We start from the raw sequence: 15856 nt of genomic DNA, 5'->3' as shown, positions 1-15856 counted from the left end.
ATGTGGTGCCAGAGGCGGGGATTCAGCCAGGGCCTTCAGAACCTCCAGAAGCTCCTTTAAGTGAAGAGGAAGAAGGGGAGGAGCCTCTTCTCAATGTACGGGCGCACAGAGCTGCCAAAAGGCAGGAGTGGCTCCTCAGGAGGAGGTCTCCTCGAGAGTAAGGCTTGGGGCTAATTGGCCACTCCCTTAGCCTATTTAAGGAGGAACGACGACTGAAGCAATTTGCAGGGAACAACTTCGTTCACATACCTTCATGTCTTGTTTTGCTTATCGTATCAGCTTCTTGCAAATTGCTTCTGGGCATTCTGCCAATCACAGTAAGCTTTCAGTATTATTTTTTGAATTCTTGGCGGCTGTTAATGCAGTTAATTAACAGCCATTGTTGTAAAAAACTGGTTTATTTAGTAAAGTAAGGTTTGAACAGACTTTGTGCTGCGTTCTTTGGGGTCCACAGCTGGGGCAGAACAGGAGCCAACAAAAACACAACTGCTACATTCTCAGATGAATAGTCATACCTTCTCAGAAACGTCACATTGGCTGTTTCTACCATGTTTCCCTGAAAATAAGACCGGGTCTTATATTTTTTTGAACCCTGAAATAAGTGCTTGGCCTTATTTTCGGGGATGTCTTATTATTTTGGGGTGCGTGGAGCAAGGGGGGCTCCTCTTGTTGTCTCCCTAACCCTAACCAGAGGAAATGGCGGGGATCAGCTGCGCATGCGTTTAAATAATTTCAGGGAGGGCTTATTTTTTGGGGGGGGCTTATTTTAGCACATGTGCTCAAAAGCTTGATTGGGCTTATTATCCGGGAAGGTCTTATTTTCAGGGAAACAGGGTATTACAAGCTTTTACTCAGTGCAAAGCTTCCTTTTTGATAAACTCTGGTTCAGCAAGCCACCGGGTCAATTTCCCTAAGCAATCCTGGCCTGTTTGGGAGACTAGCATTGGCTTGCACTACGGGAGTCCCCAAAGACATGAAAATCGGTCTGGAGGACATTTGAAGGAAGGCGTACTTCTTGAAAGGGTTGCTGGCCACCAACGAAGATGGTGAAAGTGCCAGGCTCCAACCACCACTGTCCAGCCCATACGGCTCTCTGGCTGAAAGATAACAGGAATGCCACTTTGGCAGCTTGTCCCTGGGGTATCGGCAACCGGCGGAAGCCAACCAGCTGCCAGCGGGGCATAGGCACAGATGCTTGTCCCCAGCGGAGGTAGAGCTGCACCACCTGCAGAGAGGGGGAAAAATATTAGAAGTGAAGAGAAAGTCATCACGAGAAGAAGACATCAGCAGATTCTTCACACCTTCAAAGCATATTCTTACTTCTGGAGCCTTTTCAAGGATGGAGAAATCTTTTATAAAGACTGTCGCCCATTTATCCAGGGCCCTGAATCTATATGAATGACCCCTGTATCCTTCATCTACCCTTCTGAAAATTAGGAATCACTGCTCGTTTGACAGGTTCCTTGAGATTAGAGACAAGCATCCGTAGGATCCAATTTGGAAGCATGCAATGCACCAATGGTGTCCATTTTTTTCTCTCCTCCTCTTTCTAGCAGGGGGGCTCTATGAATCTTGGCAGTGGTGGAAATGCACAAACTTCAACAGCAGTTTGTAAGATTCAGAGAACAATTATTTGCACTGTTATTTGCATTTTAATCCCTGCCTGACTGTGATTCTCTATCAAATAACAGGCTGCTGCGAATATTCTGCACTTGATTCTCTATCAAATAACAGGCTGCTGCGAATATTCTGCACTTGAAGCAAAACCCACTATATCAAGAAGAAATATCAAAATATGTAAATCAGCTGGACAAGTATTCCTTATAGAATAGAATAGAATAGAATAGAATAGAATAGAATAGAATAGAATAGAATAGAATAGAATAGAATAGAATAGAATTCTTTATTGGCCAAGTGTGATTGGACACACAAGGAATTTGCCTTGGTGCATACGCTCTCAGTGTACATAAAAGAAAAGATACATTGGTCAAGAATCATAAGGTACAACACTTAATGATAGTCATAGGGAAACAGTCAATATAAATCTGAAGGATACCAGCAACAAGGTTGCTTATTATCATTAGTAGTAGTAGTAAAAACAAATCACTATTCATAATTTATTACTAACATTATCTTATCTGATCCTGTTTCAGCAGCTTTGCAACCTGATCTCAAAAAAACTCTTATTTCAGCAAAGTCAAAATTGGCTTTCTGTTCTTGGTTCAATGCTGTTTTTCCTGGGAGCTATGAACAAAGACCTGGGGACTGAAAATCAACCATCATTTGGGATTAATAACCCCTGTGAGATGTCACTGCAACTTACTCATTTCTTAAAAACCTCTATTCCACCATAAGTGGGTCTTATAAATACATACAAATATCCTTTGGATGTTGGGTTTTGAGGTCAACTGCACAAAATTTGTCCATCCGTAGAGATGTGTTCAGCTCTTGCTGGTCTTCAACTTGACTCTCCATCCTCACAGCCTTTGGACCTCCTTGAGTTTTCACCCATCTCAAGCAATATCTCATCCCTTTTATCCCACCCTCTCTGCTCCCCACCGGTCTTTGCATGCAGACAAGCAACAGAATTGCCTCACCTCTTCACCATCTCTGGATCCAACGTTCTCCACCACCACAGAGATGCTAAGATTACCACAAACGGGGACTTGGTCAGCACTCGCTACCAGATCCCTGTACTGGAAGGTGGTATACGAGAGTCCGTAGCCAAAGGGGTACATCGGGGCCTCTTGCCCATAGTAGCGATACGTCCTGCCAATCATTGTGTAGTTCTCCATTGGGGGTACCTGTGGTTGAGGACAAGAATAGCTGAAGGAGATGGAAAGATTTGGGGCTATATGTTTATGGAGATTCTCAGTCATCCAGGTCATGGTTGGTCCCAGAGAGACCTCTGCTTTTTCAGAGGCAACTGGACTTCGTTTTTCCTTGAAGATGTTTTGCTTCTTGCTCAAGAAGCTTCTTCAGTTCTGACTGAATGGCGGAGAATGGAAGGAAGCTTCTTGGATGAGAAGTGAAACGTCTTCAAGGAGAAACGAAGTCCAGTTGTCTTTGAAAAACCACCTTTGGGAAATTTGGGGCTATAGCAAGCAGGATCTAGGAGCAACTTGAGGCACTGTCCCTGCCCAGCCTTTATCGGTTAACCACCCTTGAATAAGTGCTCTAAATTGTCCCAATGTCAGCTTATTTTTCCGTAGTTAAGGTTTAATTACCGATTTGTTTTTGCTTGCTTTTATTTTAAACGGTGTGACGGCATTATTTCGCTGCATACTTTAAAAACAGTCCTTTCTATTCAAGAGGCAGTTAATGGACTGTAGCTAATCCCCCATTGGAGACCCACAAAAACCTAATTCAATGGGTTGAATCTGCATAAACTTTTAATTAAAATTGCCAGCGGCCTTTGTGGAATCTGACACACTTCAAAGGAAAGACTGCAACAGAATCCACTCTGGGAAAAGGACTCTGCCGAATAGCACACCGGACTTTAATCTTACATGATGTATTTTCTGGTCTATATTTAGAAAAGTCAAGTCTCCTTCAAGTCAAACCCAACTCTGAAGAACTTCATAGAGTCTTTTATGTAGTTTCCCCGGCAACAATATAGAAATGTGTTTTTTTTTACTGCCTTCTTTCAAGATGATGTATGAGTTCCCAGTTCAGTCTGCAATTCTTGGGTGATCTCACATTCCAACGGTAATCCCATCTGATCCCCGTTATGTTTTTTAACAGATTAACAGAGTTGGAAGGGACCTTATAGGTCATCTAGTCCAACCCCCCACTCAAGCAGGAGTCCCTACATCATTTCTGACAAATGGCAATCCAATCTTTTCTTGAAAGTCTCAAGTAATGAAGCTCCCACAACTTCTGAAGGCAACTTCTGTCCCATGGGTTGATTGTTCTCACTGTCAGAAAGCTCCTCCTTATTTCCAGGTTGAATCTCTCCTTGGTCAGTTTCCATCCATTATTCCTTGTCTGGTCTTCAGGTGCTTTGGAAAACAGCTTGACCCCCTCCTCTCCTCCTCAAATATTGGAACACAGCTATCATATCTCCTCTGGTTCTTCTCTTCACTAGACCAGCCAGGCCCAATTCCTGCAACCGTTCTTCGTATGTTTTAGTCTCATTCCCTAATCATCCTGGTTGCTCTTCTCTGCACTCTTTCTAGAGTCTCAACATCTTTTTTATAGTGTGGTGACCAAAACTGGATGCTGTTTTCTAGGTGTGATCTTACCAAGGCTTTATAGAGTGGTACTAGGACTTCACTTGATTCTGATTGTATCCCTCTGTTAATGCAATTTAGGATTGCATTGGCTTTTTTGGCTGCCATTACGGTCAAAGGATCTGTTTCAGCCCTGTCCACCTTGAAAAAGGCCAGCACATTTACAGTTGGGCTGGGGGGGGGGTGTTCTTGGAACATTTTGGAGACTTTGGAGCATGGCCCTATAACCATGCAAATTTGCTCTGGTCATTCCAAGAAATGCTAGCGTTCTGGTTAGAAGGACTCTCACATGGTTAACTTTCAAGGAGGAGGAAGAACAAATCTCTTCTGTCAGGTTTTCTGTCTAATAGACCTGGGGGCAGGGGCTGCTATTTTTAGACATTACATGTGTATAAATCTTATGGATTTGTCTTCTCTTTTTATTTCTTATATGCAGGTTGTTTTTCTGATTTTTACTGTGTTGATTTCTAAAAAGGAGACGTCTAGAGGCTTATGACTGGAGTGGCACATCAGTGCAATAAAATTAAAATAGAGTAGAGTAGAGTAGAGTAGAGTAGAATAGAATAGAATAGAATAGAATAGAGTAGAATAGAATAGAATAGAATAGAATAGAATTAGAATCTTTATTTGGAATGGAATGGAATAGGAATAGGAATAGGAATAGAAACAGAAATTGAAATTGAAATAAAAGAATAGAAATAGAAAATAGAATAGAATAGAATAGAATAGAATAGAATAGAATGGAATTAGAATCTTTATTTGGAATGGAATGGAATAGGAATAGGAATAGGAATAGAAACAGAAATTGAAATTGAAATAAAAGAATAGAAATAGAAAATAGAATAGAATAGAATAGAATAGAATAGAATAGAATAGAATAGAATAGAATAGAATAGAATAGAATAGAATTAGAATCTTTATTTGGAATGGAATGGAATAGGAATAGGAATAGGAATAGAAACAGAAATTGAAACTGAAATAAAAGAATAGAAATAGAAAATAGAATAGAATAGAATAGAATAGAATAGAATAGAATAGAATTAGAATCTTTATTTGGAATGGAATGGAATGGAATAGGAATAGGAATAGAAACAGAAACTGAAATTGAAATAAAAGAATAGAAATAGAGAATAGAATAGAATAGAATAGAATAGAATAGAATAGAATAGAATAGAATAGAATTAGAATCTTTATTTGAAATGGAATGGAATGGAATAGAATGATATAGGAATAGAAACAGAAACAGAAACTGAAATTGAAATAAAAGAATAGAAATAGAGAATAGAATAGAATAGAATAGAATGAAATAGGAAAGAATGAATAGAATAGGTAATAAAATAAAATAAAAAATAAAATAAAATAAAATAAAATAAAAAATAAAATAAAATAAAATAAAACACATAAATAAATAAACAATTCCAAAGTCTTGGTACATCACTTAGATATGAGTGTATGCTGAATAAAACCAGAAAATACTTTTTGATTATGTACCTTCCAGGACTCTTCTGTCTAAAATTAGGCTATACAGGTAGTCCTTGACTTACAGCAACTTGTTTAGCGACCATCCGAACTTACGATGGCACTGAAAAAAGTGACTTACAACCAATCATTGCATTTACATTGCAGTGTTCCTGTAGTTAGGTGACTGCAATTTAGGTACTTGGCAACCAAACATGTATTTGTGACCGTTGCAACATCCCGGAGTCACATATTTGCCCTTTACAATCTTCTTGGCCAGTTTCTGGCAAGCAAAGTCAATGGGCAAACCTGGATTTGCTTAACGGCTATGGTCAAAAAGATGGTAAAATTGGATGACTTCCATCAATGACTGTGATGGAAGTTCCAGCTCCAATTGTGGTTATTAAGTTAAGGACTCCCTGTAGGTTCTTTTTCGTTGTTTTCTCAAGGGAGGGAAGATTTAGCTATTTCCTCCATGTTGAGTGCCACAGTCCAGGAAAGAGGCACCATTCCCCATCCCAGCCATACCTGGTCCATTCCTGCTGGCCATGTAGCTGGCAGCCTGCCGGCAGGATTTGCCCCTTTAGCACCCACCAACATCTTGGCCAGAGCCAGTCCTGTGGTCTCAGCAGGAAAGAAGCAAGCCACGATTGCCCCCACGCCATCCTGTTCCTTGGCCCAGCTGATATCCAAAGGGCCGGCGTTGAACAGGAGCAGGATCAAAGGACGGCCGGCGGCTGAAATGAAAGGCCCCATTCAGCTCTTGAGGAGACAAGTTGCGATCTGTGCGTCCCTCACAGCAGTGGTGGGATGCCCCCGGTTTGGACCAGTTCGCAAGAACCGATAGTAAAACTGGCGGGAGGCCCCGCCCACTGCCCTGGATGTTGTCATCAGCGATCTGCCCATGAGCAGAAGCTTCTGCACATGCGCAAAAGGCGCGTGCACAAACGAAGCAAGTGAGTGAGCATGCACGCGATCCCATTGCGAACCGGTAGTAAAGGTAAGTAGAACCCACCCCTGCTTCACAGGCGATGTTCTCCACATATGTGGACTACTGTACCCCTCAGCCCCAGCCATCAGGCAGAGGAAGAGCCAAAAACTGCTGACCCTGGGAACTGTCTATCACCATCAAGTTCCAGATGAGCATCTCATCCTGGGCACTCTTTTTTTTTTTATCTATTACCATCTGGCAGACGGTACAGGATAATAAAAACAAGGACAAATAGGCTGAGAAACAGCTTCTATCCCAGGGCAATAACCACATTGAATTCTACGGTATAGTGCAATATCGGGTTTTCAATTTCAATTATATAGAATGTAAAGGATGTATGTTTGTGTTTTTGTTTTTTTTTAAAATTTGATTTATATGCCGCCCTTCTCCGGAGACTCAGGGCGGCTTACAATGCGTTAAGCAATAGCCTTCATCCTTTTGTATATTTATACAAAGTCAGCTTATTGCCCCCCAAAACTGGGTCCTCAATTTACCTACCTTAGAAAGGATGGAAGGCTGAGTCAACCTTGAGCCTAGCGAGATTTGAACTTGCAGTAATTGCAGGCAGCTGGTGTTAATAACAGGGTGCTTTAGACCACTGTACTACCAAGGCCCTTTTTAATTTTATAGTTATAATGTACACTGAAGACAGCATTTAATTTCGTTGTACCATGCGCAATGACAATAAAGTAAAGCAAGGCAGAGAGCATGCTTTCATGAATAAGATCCATGGGTGGTAATAGCAGACACAGGTAACTTACAGGTAAGCAACCCGGGGTCCAAAGGATGCCCCTAGCCTTGCCTTTTCAACCCTGATCCCAAGATCATGCAGCTAATATCTGAGAGTAAAATCCAATCATTATGATGTAAAATTCTGCCTTTTTTGGACCAAGGAGGTATAAAATAGGAATCGTGCAATGGTTTTTCTAAAGTAACAATTATTATCAACATTAAAAATATTAAGAAGTTTATAATACTGGTTGAGTAAAGTTCAAATCCTACTAACTACAGGGACAGTATTCACGTAGTTTCTCTTAAGAGTAAGAGAAAGTGCCAGATTGTTCAGCTTCACATTCTACCCTACAACCCTAGAATCCCTCTGGGGCCTCCCATCTAAGAACTAACCTGGCCTGATCCTGCTTAGCTTTTCAAGATCAGCCAAGGTCCACTAGGTGCTACCACCCAGTTGGGCCATAATAATTCAACCAGACCCTAAAATGTGGTCCAAGAAGGCCAAAATGCTGGGCCCATCTCTTCTAGTGATGTCACTAGGTCATCTGCAGGCTTCTTGAGAGTCCTCCACTGGGAAAAGAGAGACATAAACTCACCCCAGGCCACAGATGACTGTAGAAGATCCAGTTGATGTCTGGGCAAAGACAAGTTCTTGCGGTCCTTGAATTCGGACTCCAAATCAATTCCTGAGAGGAAGGAACAGAGAGTGTGTGAAAAGGTCCCCTTTGCTGCTCTAATGTTCTATCAGAGCTATCCAATCTCTATGCGGGATTTTTTTTCTGGGAAAAATAAAAGATAAAGGAGATACAGAATACTATGCTACATGGAATAGATCCTATCAATGGTTAGAAACACGAGTTAGAAGTTGGAATGTGAAAGAATCCGATTGGGTGGACATGGAAAGAGATACTATGTATGTATTAGAATGTAGGTATTAGAATGATAGATTAGTTGACATTTGAGAATATGATGGTCAAAAATAACTAATCAGCTAAATGTTGGAAATGTTTTCAATTGCCGGGTTCATATTATCATATGTGGTAGACATGTATAGAAGCCAAAATTATTGGGTTAGAATACAGGCATGGTTAGAGGAAATGTTGCACCAACGTATAGAGTTAAAACTAGAGGTATTTTTATTGGGTATATTATCGGAGAAATATAGCAAAGAAGATACATATTTGATTATTTGTTTAATAACAGCGGCGAGAATTGCATTTGCACGAAAGTGGAAGACAGAAAAAATCCCACCAGAAGGAGAGGTAATAAAGAAGATTTTAGAATGTACAGAAATGAATAGGTTAACATTGAGAATAAAAGATAAAGAGGAATTGGTGTATTTCAAGACATGGGGACGGTTTTATGTATGGTTAGAAAAGAAATAAGAATAAAAGATTATAGAGAAATAAATTAGATAAGATATAAGTAAATGAGAGAGAAGACAAACAAGAAATAGAAACTCAGAAGACACCTGTGTAAATGGAAAAGGGGAAAGGGGGGGAAGAAAGAAAATGTTATTATATATATGTACATGTATATGTGTGAATTTAGTAAAATGAAAAAATAATTGAAAGAAAGTAAAAATCGGGATTGCTCGAATACCACTTTGGAAAATACTAAATTGAAAATGAATACAACACTAGAGAGAGAATGGAGAGGGATAGAGGAGAGGAGAGAGGAAGGAGAGAGAGGGAAAGAAGAAAGGGAAAAGGGGAGGAAGAAAGAGAGGGGAAATAAGAGTAGGAGAGAAGATTAGAAGGGAGTGTGGGGGAAAGGAAGGGGAAGTAGAGAAGGAGTTGAGAGGAGAAAAGAAGAAAGTAGAAGAGTAGATGGAAGAAGGGAGGGAAAGGAAAGAGAGGAGAGGGAGAAGGACTGTTGTAAAACAAAGGAGATGAAATGGTAGAAGAGCAACCCCAAATATACTTAAATTGTTTAGGATGAAGATTGTATTAGTATGAAAGTTAAAAGAAAATATGTATGTTAGATAAGAAGCTGTACATTTAAGATATGTGTATGAGAACAAAAAAAATAAAAAAACTTTTTTTAAAAAAAATAACTGTATAACACTAGCACTGTTTAAAATAGTAATATATGTTATTTGTTTTTACTTTTGTTCCATGGCAAGTGGAATGCCAGGACAATTGCACTGTATTCAATATAGTTATATGTAAACAATAAAAATATATTTTAAAAAAAAGAAAGAAGCTTCTTCAGTCCTTTAAGGCAGTGTTCCCCAACCTTTCCAGCTTGGCGATCCAGCCTGGTGTGTGTGTGTGGGGGGGGGGGTGAGTGGCAGGCACATGCGTGTGTGGTCTTTGCTCAAGCAAGTGGAACTTTGCGTGCAAGCACCCTCCGCTCACATGAGTGAAACTTCATGCACATGCGGTTTCCCATCTCTCTCGTGGCCCAGTTTCAAGCAGGCCATGGCCTGGGAGTGGGCCGCGGCACGAGGGTTGGTGACCCCTGCGTTAAGGCAGTTCCTCAGCCCTTTAAGGCAGGGGTCCCCCAACCTCTTGGCTGTGGCCCACTACTGTACCACGAGCCATTCAGAACCGGGCTGCGGAAGTGCCATGCGTGTACTTTCATGTAGTCCCACTCGTATGAGCAGCGGGCAAGCACATGTGCTGCTCGTGCCAATGGGGCTGTGTGAGTGCGTGCGGGGGCTTGCTGGCTGCTTGTATGGAACCATCCCCTCTCCCTCACTGGTGGATGAAGCTGGAAAGGTTGGGGAACTCTGCTTTAAGGCAACTGGGCTGTTTTTTCTTTAAGATGTTAAAAAATAATAATCAGAAAGCCCAGTTGTAGGGGTGGGGTGCTGGCGGTTCGCAGGGGTTCGGGAGAACCTCTAGCTAAGATTCTGTGCAGTTCGGAGAACCCACAAATCCCACTCCTGGCTGGCCCCTCCCACCCCACCCCACCCCTCCCAGGAGTCCCCACGTGGCTCGTTTTGGATGCAGGTAAGTGCAGGGCGCACGCGGAGGCTCGGGGAGGGCAAACAATGGGTCTACCAGAAGTTCAGGAAGGCTGGAAATGGGCCAGAGGGCCTACAGAGGGCCTATGGAACCTGGGGAGGCCGTTTTCGCCCTCCTGGAGGCTCAAAAAAAGCCTCCGGAGCCTGGGGAGGGCAAACCCCCTCCCTCTGCCATGGTGCAGGAAGCCGACTAGGCCATGTCCACCTAGCAACCAGGCAGAGAACCTCTTGCTAAAATTTTTGAAGCCTACCCCTGCCCAGTTGCCTTTAAAATGAAAGCACCTGTGAGATGACCACAACCTCAATGAAATCAGAGAGGAGATCTCTCTGCCCACCAAAGGAACAAGGATGGAGAAAGCATCTCAAGAAGGGATACTCTCTAATTCGCTGGATAGTCAAGTCAAGGGAGAAATGCTTTCAAGCTTGCAAGACTCTGTTACTATAACCTTCCACTTCTTGAAGGGCTGGCAGAAACCCTGCATATTTTTTAGGAACAGCTCTTACCTGTCCCAAGGCACACAACCACAACGTCTGCTCCTTCCACTGCAGCTTTCACCTCTTTGGGATAATACACGAGACATTTCGGATCCTCACATCCAAGGGCACAGGTGACATTGGCTGAGATAGTTGCTAAGCCCCTCCTGCACATCAGCCAGAAACAAGAACTTCTCAGAAGTCACAAATACCAGAAGGATCTCGTCTTCAGAGCCTTGACTTGTGAAACTGGATCAACCAACCCTAGAAACGTCCTTCAATAGTCCCACCATATTACAGGCGCATTTGAAGGACCTATAACCATGATGGAGAACTTATGGCACGCGTGCCACAGATGGCATGAGGAGCCATATCTGTGGGCATGCAAGCATTGCCCTAGCTCAGCTACAGCACGCATGTGCGTGCCGGTCAGCTGATTTTCAGGCCTTCCGGGCTCACCGGAAGTCGGGAAATGGCCCGTTTCTGGCCTCCGGGATGGGGGTGGGGGAGGCTGTTTTTGCCCTCCCCAGCTCCAAAAAAGCCTCTTGAGCCTGGGGAGGGCGAAAAACAGGCCTAATGGGCCCACCGGTAACCTTTTTGCTGTCATGTACCAAAAGCAGGGGGAGCACAGGGGAGGGTCACGCGCACATGCGCGGGGGGGACACAAGGGGAGCATTGAATTATGGGTGTGGGCATGCACACGCATGACCCCCCTGTGCTCCCCCTGCTTTTGGCACGTGACAGCAAAAAGGTTAGCCATCACTGACCTACTATAATAACCAGCAGAATACCCAAAGTAGTGGCTGAGCTGCAGTTAGCTGCATAGTTGAGTGTCACGAGAAGAAGGAATAACCCTGAGGAAGAGGAGGAAGAGCCACAACCAAGACAACACTCAAATGACATATATCTCTCACTGGACAGTGAGTTGGGGCGGCACATCAATTTAATAAATAAAATAATAATAATTCACACCAGCTGCAGAAAAGCTTAGAAGAAATCTAGATGAGAGCTCAGATCTAATACCATCAGCCCCAATCATACCACCACTGTCACACAAAAACCTGTTTGGGGGCAGAGAGGATTGTTGGTCTTACCTGGGTGTATAAATGTATTTGGGTTCAGGGATTGGTGCATAGTCCCCAAAGAGGAGATCAGCTTTGTCTGCAAAGGGTCCGACCACCTGCCAGAAAGAATAAGGGGAAGTAGAGGAGCTGCTTGCTTTCTCTCAAGGGAACACGAAGATAGTGGCCATCAAGGATTCCGGCATTGACTTTTTCATTGATTCCCCCTCCCCGCTTTTATAAGTGAATTTAACAATCAAACTAAAGTCCACAGTACTTTGTGTATGTTTTAGTTTTGTGAATCAGTATAACCACTGCTAGTTACAGTGTCATCTTGTAGTCAAGGATCGTTGTTTCTCATGGTCTCTGCTCCTTCCCAGCAGGAAGACGCTGCTACAGGAGCCCTTAAAGAATGTCACCCAAAAAGCAGGACTTCTCAGTCATAGCAGCACCCACTGTTTGAAAAAGCAACCCCAAGACTTAGCCAGTCTGGACCCTCAGCATGACCTCAAAAACCTCCTTCCTTCCTTCCTTCCTTCCTTCCTTCCTTCCTTCCTTCCTTCCTTCCTTCCTTCCTTCCTTCCTTCCTTCCTTCCTTCCTTCCTTCCTTCCCTCCCTCCCTCCCTCCCTCCCTCCCGAAACTGACCTGACTGAGACTATTTTGAGGCTTCAGGGCTGCCACAACTGGAGCTGAGGGATAGGGAAGGAGGAGCTGGGGCTTATACTCAAAACAAAATACTTTCTCTTGGGAACCAAGGACATTTCAGCAGGTGTTGGGAAGGAGGGGATTGAGGTCACCTAGCAACTGGACTGTATCCTGATTGGAACTGATTGTTTTGAGAAAGTGAAAAACTTCTACTTTTACTTAGGTTAAAACTGCCAGAACGTTTAGAATTGGTTTTCACCAGCCCATGCCAATATGACATATCCAATAAAGCTATTCTTTGAGGAATCTACCTGCCTCGGAGGTTTGCTTGCTGTGGGTGTGTTACTTGGAACCCTCACATTAAACCAACTCTCCTAAACTCCAAGCTCCAACTCCGGGGTCCTGAGCCCTGGCTGCTTACCCGGTCTACCTGGGCAGCAGGAAGACTCAGGGAAGATGGAGGGGAAGACTGAAGAAGCCACAGGCACTTGTGGAGCTTGCAGAGGAGCCCTAAGAAGCCTACAGACTCTGTTGGAGACCCAACGGGTGGAGGAAATGGTGGCGGAGGTTGTGCGCCAGGTGGGCGCCCGACCTAAAGTCCCTACCAAACGACTGGCCACCCAGAGTTCTACTGGGTGGAGGACAGCTTCAACTGCCAGGCTGCGTTCCAGGTGCCAGTGAGGGAGTGCCCAATCACCTCAACGAGGGAGGCAAGAACAATGATCCTCTAGTGGCCGTCAATGGGCCCACTGGACCTCAGTGAATCAGGGGATTGAAGGTACCAGACCACAGCCTGCAGCCAAACCCTCGGGGAGCTACCGGAAAGATTCGGCCAGCTGAGCCTCAGTGGCGTCGGGCACTCACATCAACCCAAAAAAGTGAGAGTGGTCCTGAGCCAGCCAAATTTCACGTTTCCTCCCCTCCCAGAAGACTGATCTACCCAGGCTGTGACTCTTCCACAGTTCTTGTCGGCCCAGTCCAGCCCATGATTGAGTCTCCCCAGGTGGGACTAGTCAACCACCACAGTGACCCATGCTGCCAGCCCTCCGCAGCGGAGCCCACCTAGACATTGGAGACCGGCCAGCCTGCTGGAGCAACCCCAACTGCTGCCAGAAGTCAAACTGTACAATTTGGACAACGTTTGCTCAGTCATGTTCACGGATGTGTCAATCCAGGAGTGAAATACAGCAGTTTCTAACAGATTCTGGAGAACGGTAGTGGAAATTTTGACCAGTTTGGAGAACCGGTAGCAGAAATTTTGAGTAGTTTGGAGAACCAGCAAATACCACCTCTGGCTGGCCCTAGAGTGGGATGGGAATGGAGATTTTGAAAAATCCTTCCCCCTGGAGTGGAGAGGGAATGGAGGTTTTGCAGTATCCTTCCCCTGCCATGCCACCAAGCCACGCCCACCAAGCCACACCACACCCACCAAGCCACACCCACAGAACCAGTAGTAAAAAAAATTGGATTTCACCACTGTGTCAATCTCCCCATGAATATGTCCCAGGAGGGAATGTCCATCGTTACTGCAAACTTATAAGGAACAGGTTGATTTTGCAAGTGCCCCTCGGTGAACACTTACCGCAATGGTCTTGCGCAACAGATATTCCTCCTTAAAAGGCAGCATTTCGTTCCGGTTTTTCAGCAAAACAAAGCTCTGGAGGGCAGCTTGGAGGGCCAGACTGCGGTGGGCTTCTGACTGTACAACCTCAACCCCCAGGGCATTATAGGGGTTCATGGCTGGTGGGTCAAATTCTCCCAGGCGTAGACGAGTGAGGAAAAGGGGACGGACACGATCCCGGATTGTCTACAGAAAGTAAGGAGAAGCAGGGTGTCTTCAATAAACTACAATGGAACACTGGCTCTATCCTTTTAAAATCCCTTGGCAATTGCAATTTTACCTTAACTGGGGTTGATGGCTCCTATTATAGCGAAAGGTTCTATATATTTAGGATCTAGTTTTTACAAGGTCTTTTTAGGTTCAAATATTTTGTGGATAATGGGACGCAGTGGCTCAATGGCTAAGATGCTGAGCTTGTCGATCGAAAGGTCAGCAGTTCAGCAGTTTGAATCCCTAGTGCCGCATAACGGGGTGAGCTCCCGTTACTTGTCCCAGCTTCTGCCAATCTAGCAGTTCGAAAGCACCAAAAAATGCAAGTAGAAAAATAGGGACCACCTTTGGTGGGAAGGTAACAGCGTTCCGTGTGCCTTTGGCATTGAGTCATGCTGGCCACATGACCACGGTGACGTCTTTGGACAGCGCTGGCTCTTCGGCTTTGAAACGGGAGATGAGCACCGCCCCCTAGAGTCAGGAACGACTAGAACATATGTGCCGGGAACCTTTTCCTTTACCTTATTTTGTGGACAAATATACCTTATTGCCTACTTTAAACACCTTTTGGGTAGCTCATTTCTTGTCTGTCTATCGTTTGTCTTTTTTCTCTTTTTACTTTTTTGTGCTTTTTCAGAGTTTTGTGTATCCCTGTCCATGTGCTTTTTATATTATCCATCCAATCAGTTAATGTGAGGGAAGAGGGGAACTCAGGCATGGCCAGATATTTGATTGCTGTGCTCACTTTAAAAAGGGTAAAAGTCTTTGTGTACCGCATTATTGTAGTGTTGTGGCCCACCAGCAGCCAGTGGAGCTGGCAGCAGAGTTGGACAGTGAGGAGGTTGGGGAGGAACATGGGCCAGTCCTGGGGGCTGGGGAAAGCTCAGACGAGGGCTCTGCGTCGGAAGCAGAGGGGGAGCTAGACAGTGAGGCAGAGGAACAGCTGGAGCCTGTTCTCAGTGTGTGCATGCGCAGAGCTGCCAGAAGACAACTCAGAAAGCAGGGTCAACTTGGGAGTAAAGCCACACTTTGGAGATGATTGGCCCCTCCCATAGGAAACAAAAGAGGAGCGAATGGGGAGGGGGCTTTTGCAGGAAACAATTCGTTTCTTCGTTTGTTTCAAGAGTGGAAAGTTCTGTTCGTGACTCTAAGAGACTCTGTGCCAAGTTTTGCCTTGTACTGCGTTTGGAAACAAGTTACGTGGCAGCTTGCCAAGCGAGATAAGGTCTGTGTTGATAAATATTCCTTTGAAAAACTGTTTGGACAAGCCTTGCTGACTGTGCATGAAAGTAATTCACAGTCATGTAAATAAAAGAGGTTTTGCCGGGACCAATTCCTGCTTTTTAAGGGAGCCTAAGTCAGAACATGTAGTCTACTTTAGCAATAAATCAGACCAATCATTCTATCCATAACTTACATAATGTTTTATATCTTTAACATCTTTAAGTAAAGGAGTTACT

General features: G+C 44.1%; 1 protein-coding gene across 4 annotated transcripts in view; it reads right to left on the bottom strand.

The window, feature by feature from the left end:
• Window positions 1-379: 379 nt before the first annotated feature.
• Window positions 380-15856, bottom strand: part of LOC117663325 (uncharacterized) — a 29745-nt gene continuing 14268 nt past the window's right edge. For all 4 annotated transcript variants that reach the window (XM_034413403.3, XM_034413405.3, XM_034413404.3 and 1 more), the window contains exons 9-15: window positions 14148-14372; window positions 11953-12038; window positions 10889-11025; window positions 8010-8099; window positions 6219-6427; window positions 2598-2804; window positions 380-1225 (exon numbers count right to left, since the gene is read on the bottom strand). In XM_034413403.3, the coding sequence (XP_034269294.2) occupies window positions 938-1225; window positions 2598-2804; window positions 6219-6427; window positions 8010-8099; window positions 10889-11025; window positions 11953-12038; window positions 14148-14372 (1242 nt within the window). In that variant the 3' untranslated portion in view covers window positions 380-937. The remainder of the gene's footprint in view (window positions 1226-2597; window positions 2805-6218; window positions 6428-8009; window positions 8100-10888; window positions 11026-11952; window positions 12039-14147; window positions 14373-15856) is intronic.

Source organism: Pantherophis guttatus, chromosome 10, assembly GCF_059756535.1.
Source record: "Pantherophis guttatus breed Tessera chromosome 10, ASM5975653v1, whole genome shotgun sequence".
Classification (NCBI taxonomy): domain Eukaryota; kingdom Metazoa; phylum Chordata; class Lepidosauria; order Squamata; family Colubridae; genus Pantherophis; species Pantherophis guttatus.
The sequence above is the reverse complement of the archived record's forward strand: the minus strand, read 5'-3'. Positions and strand labels throughout refer to the sequence as shown.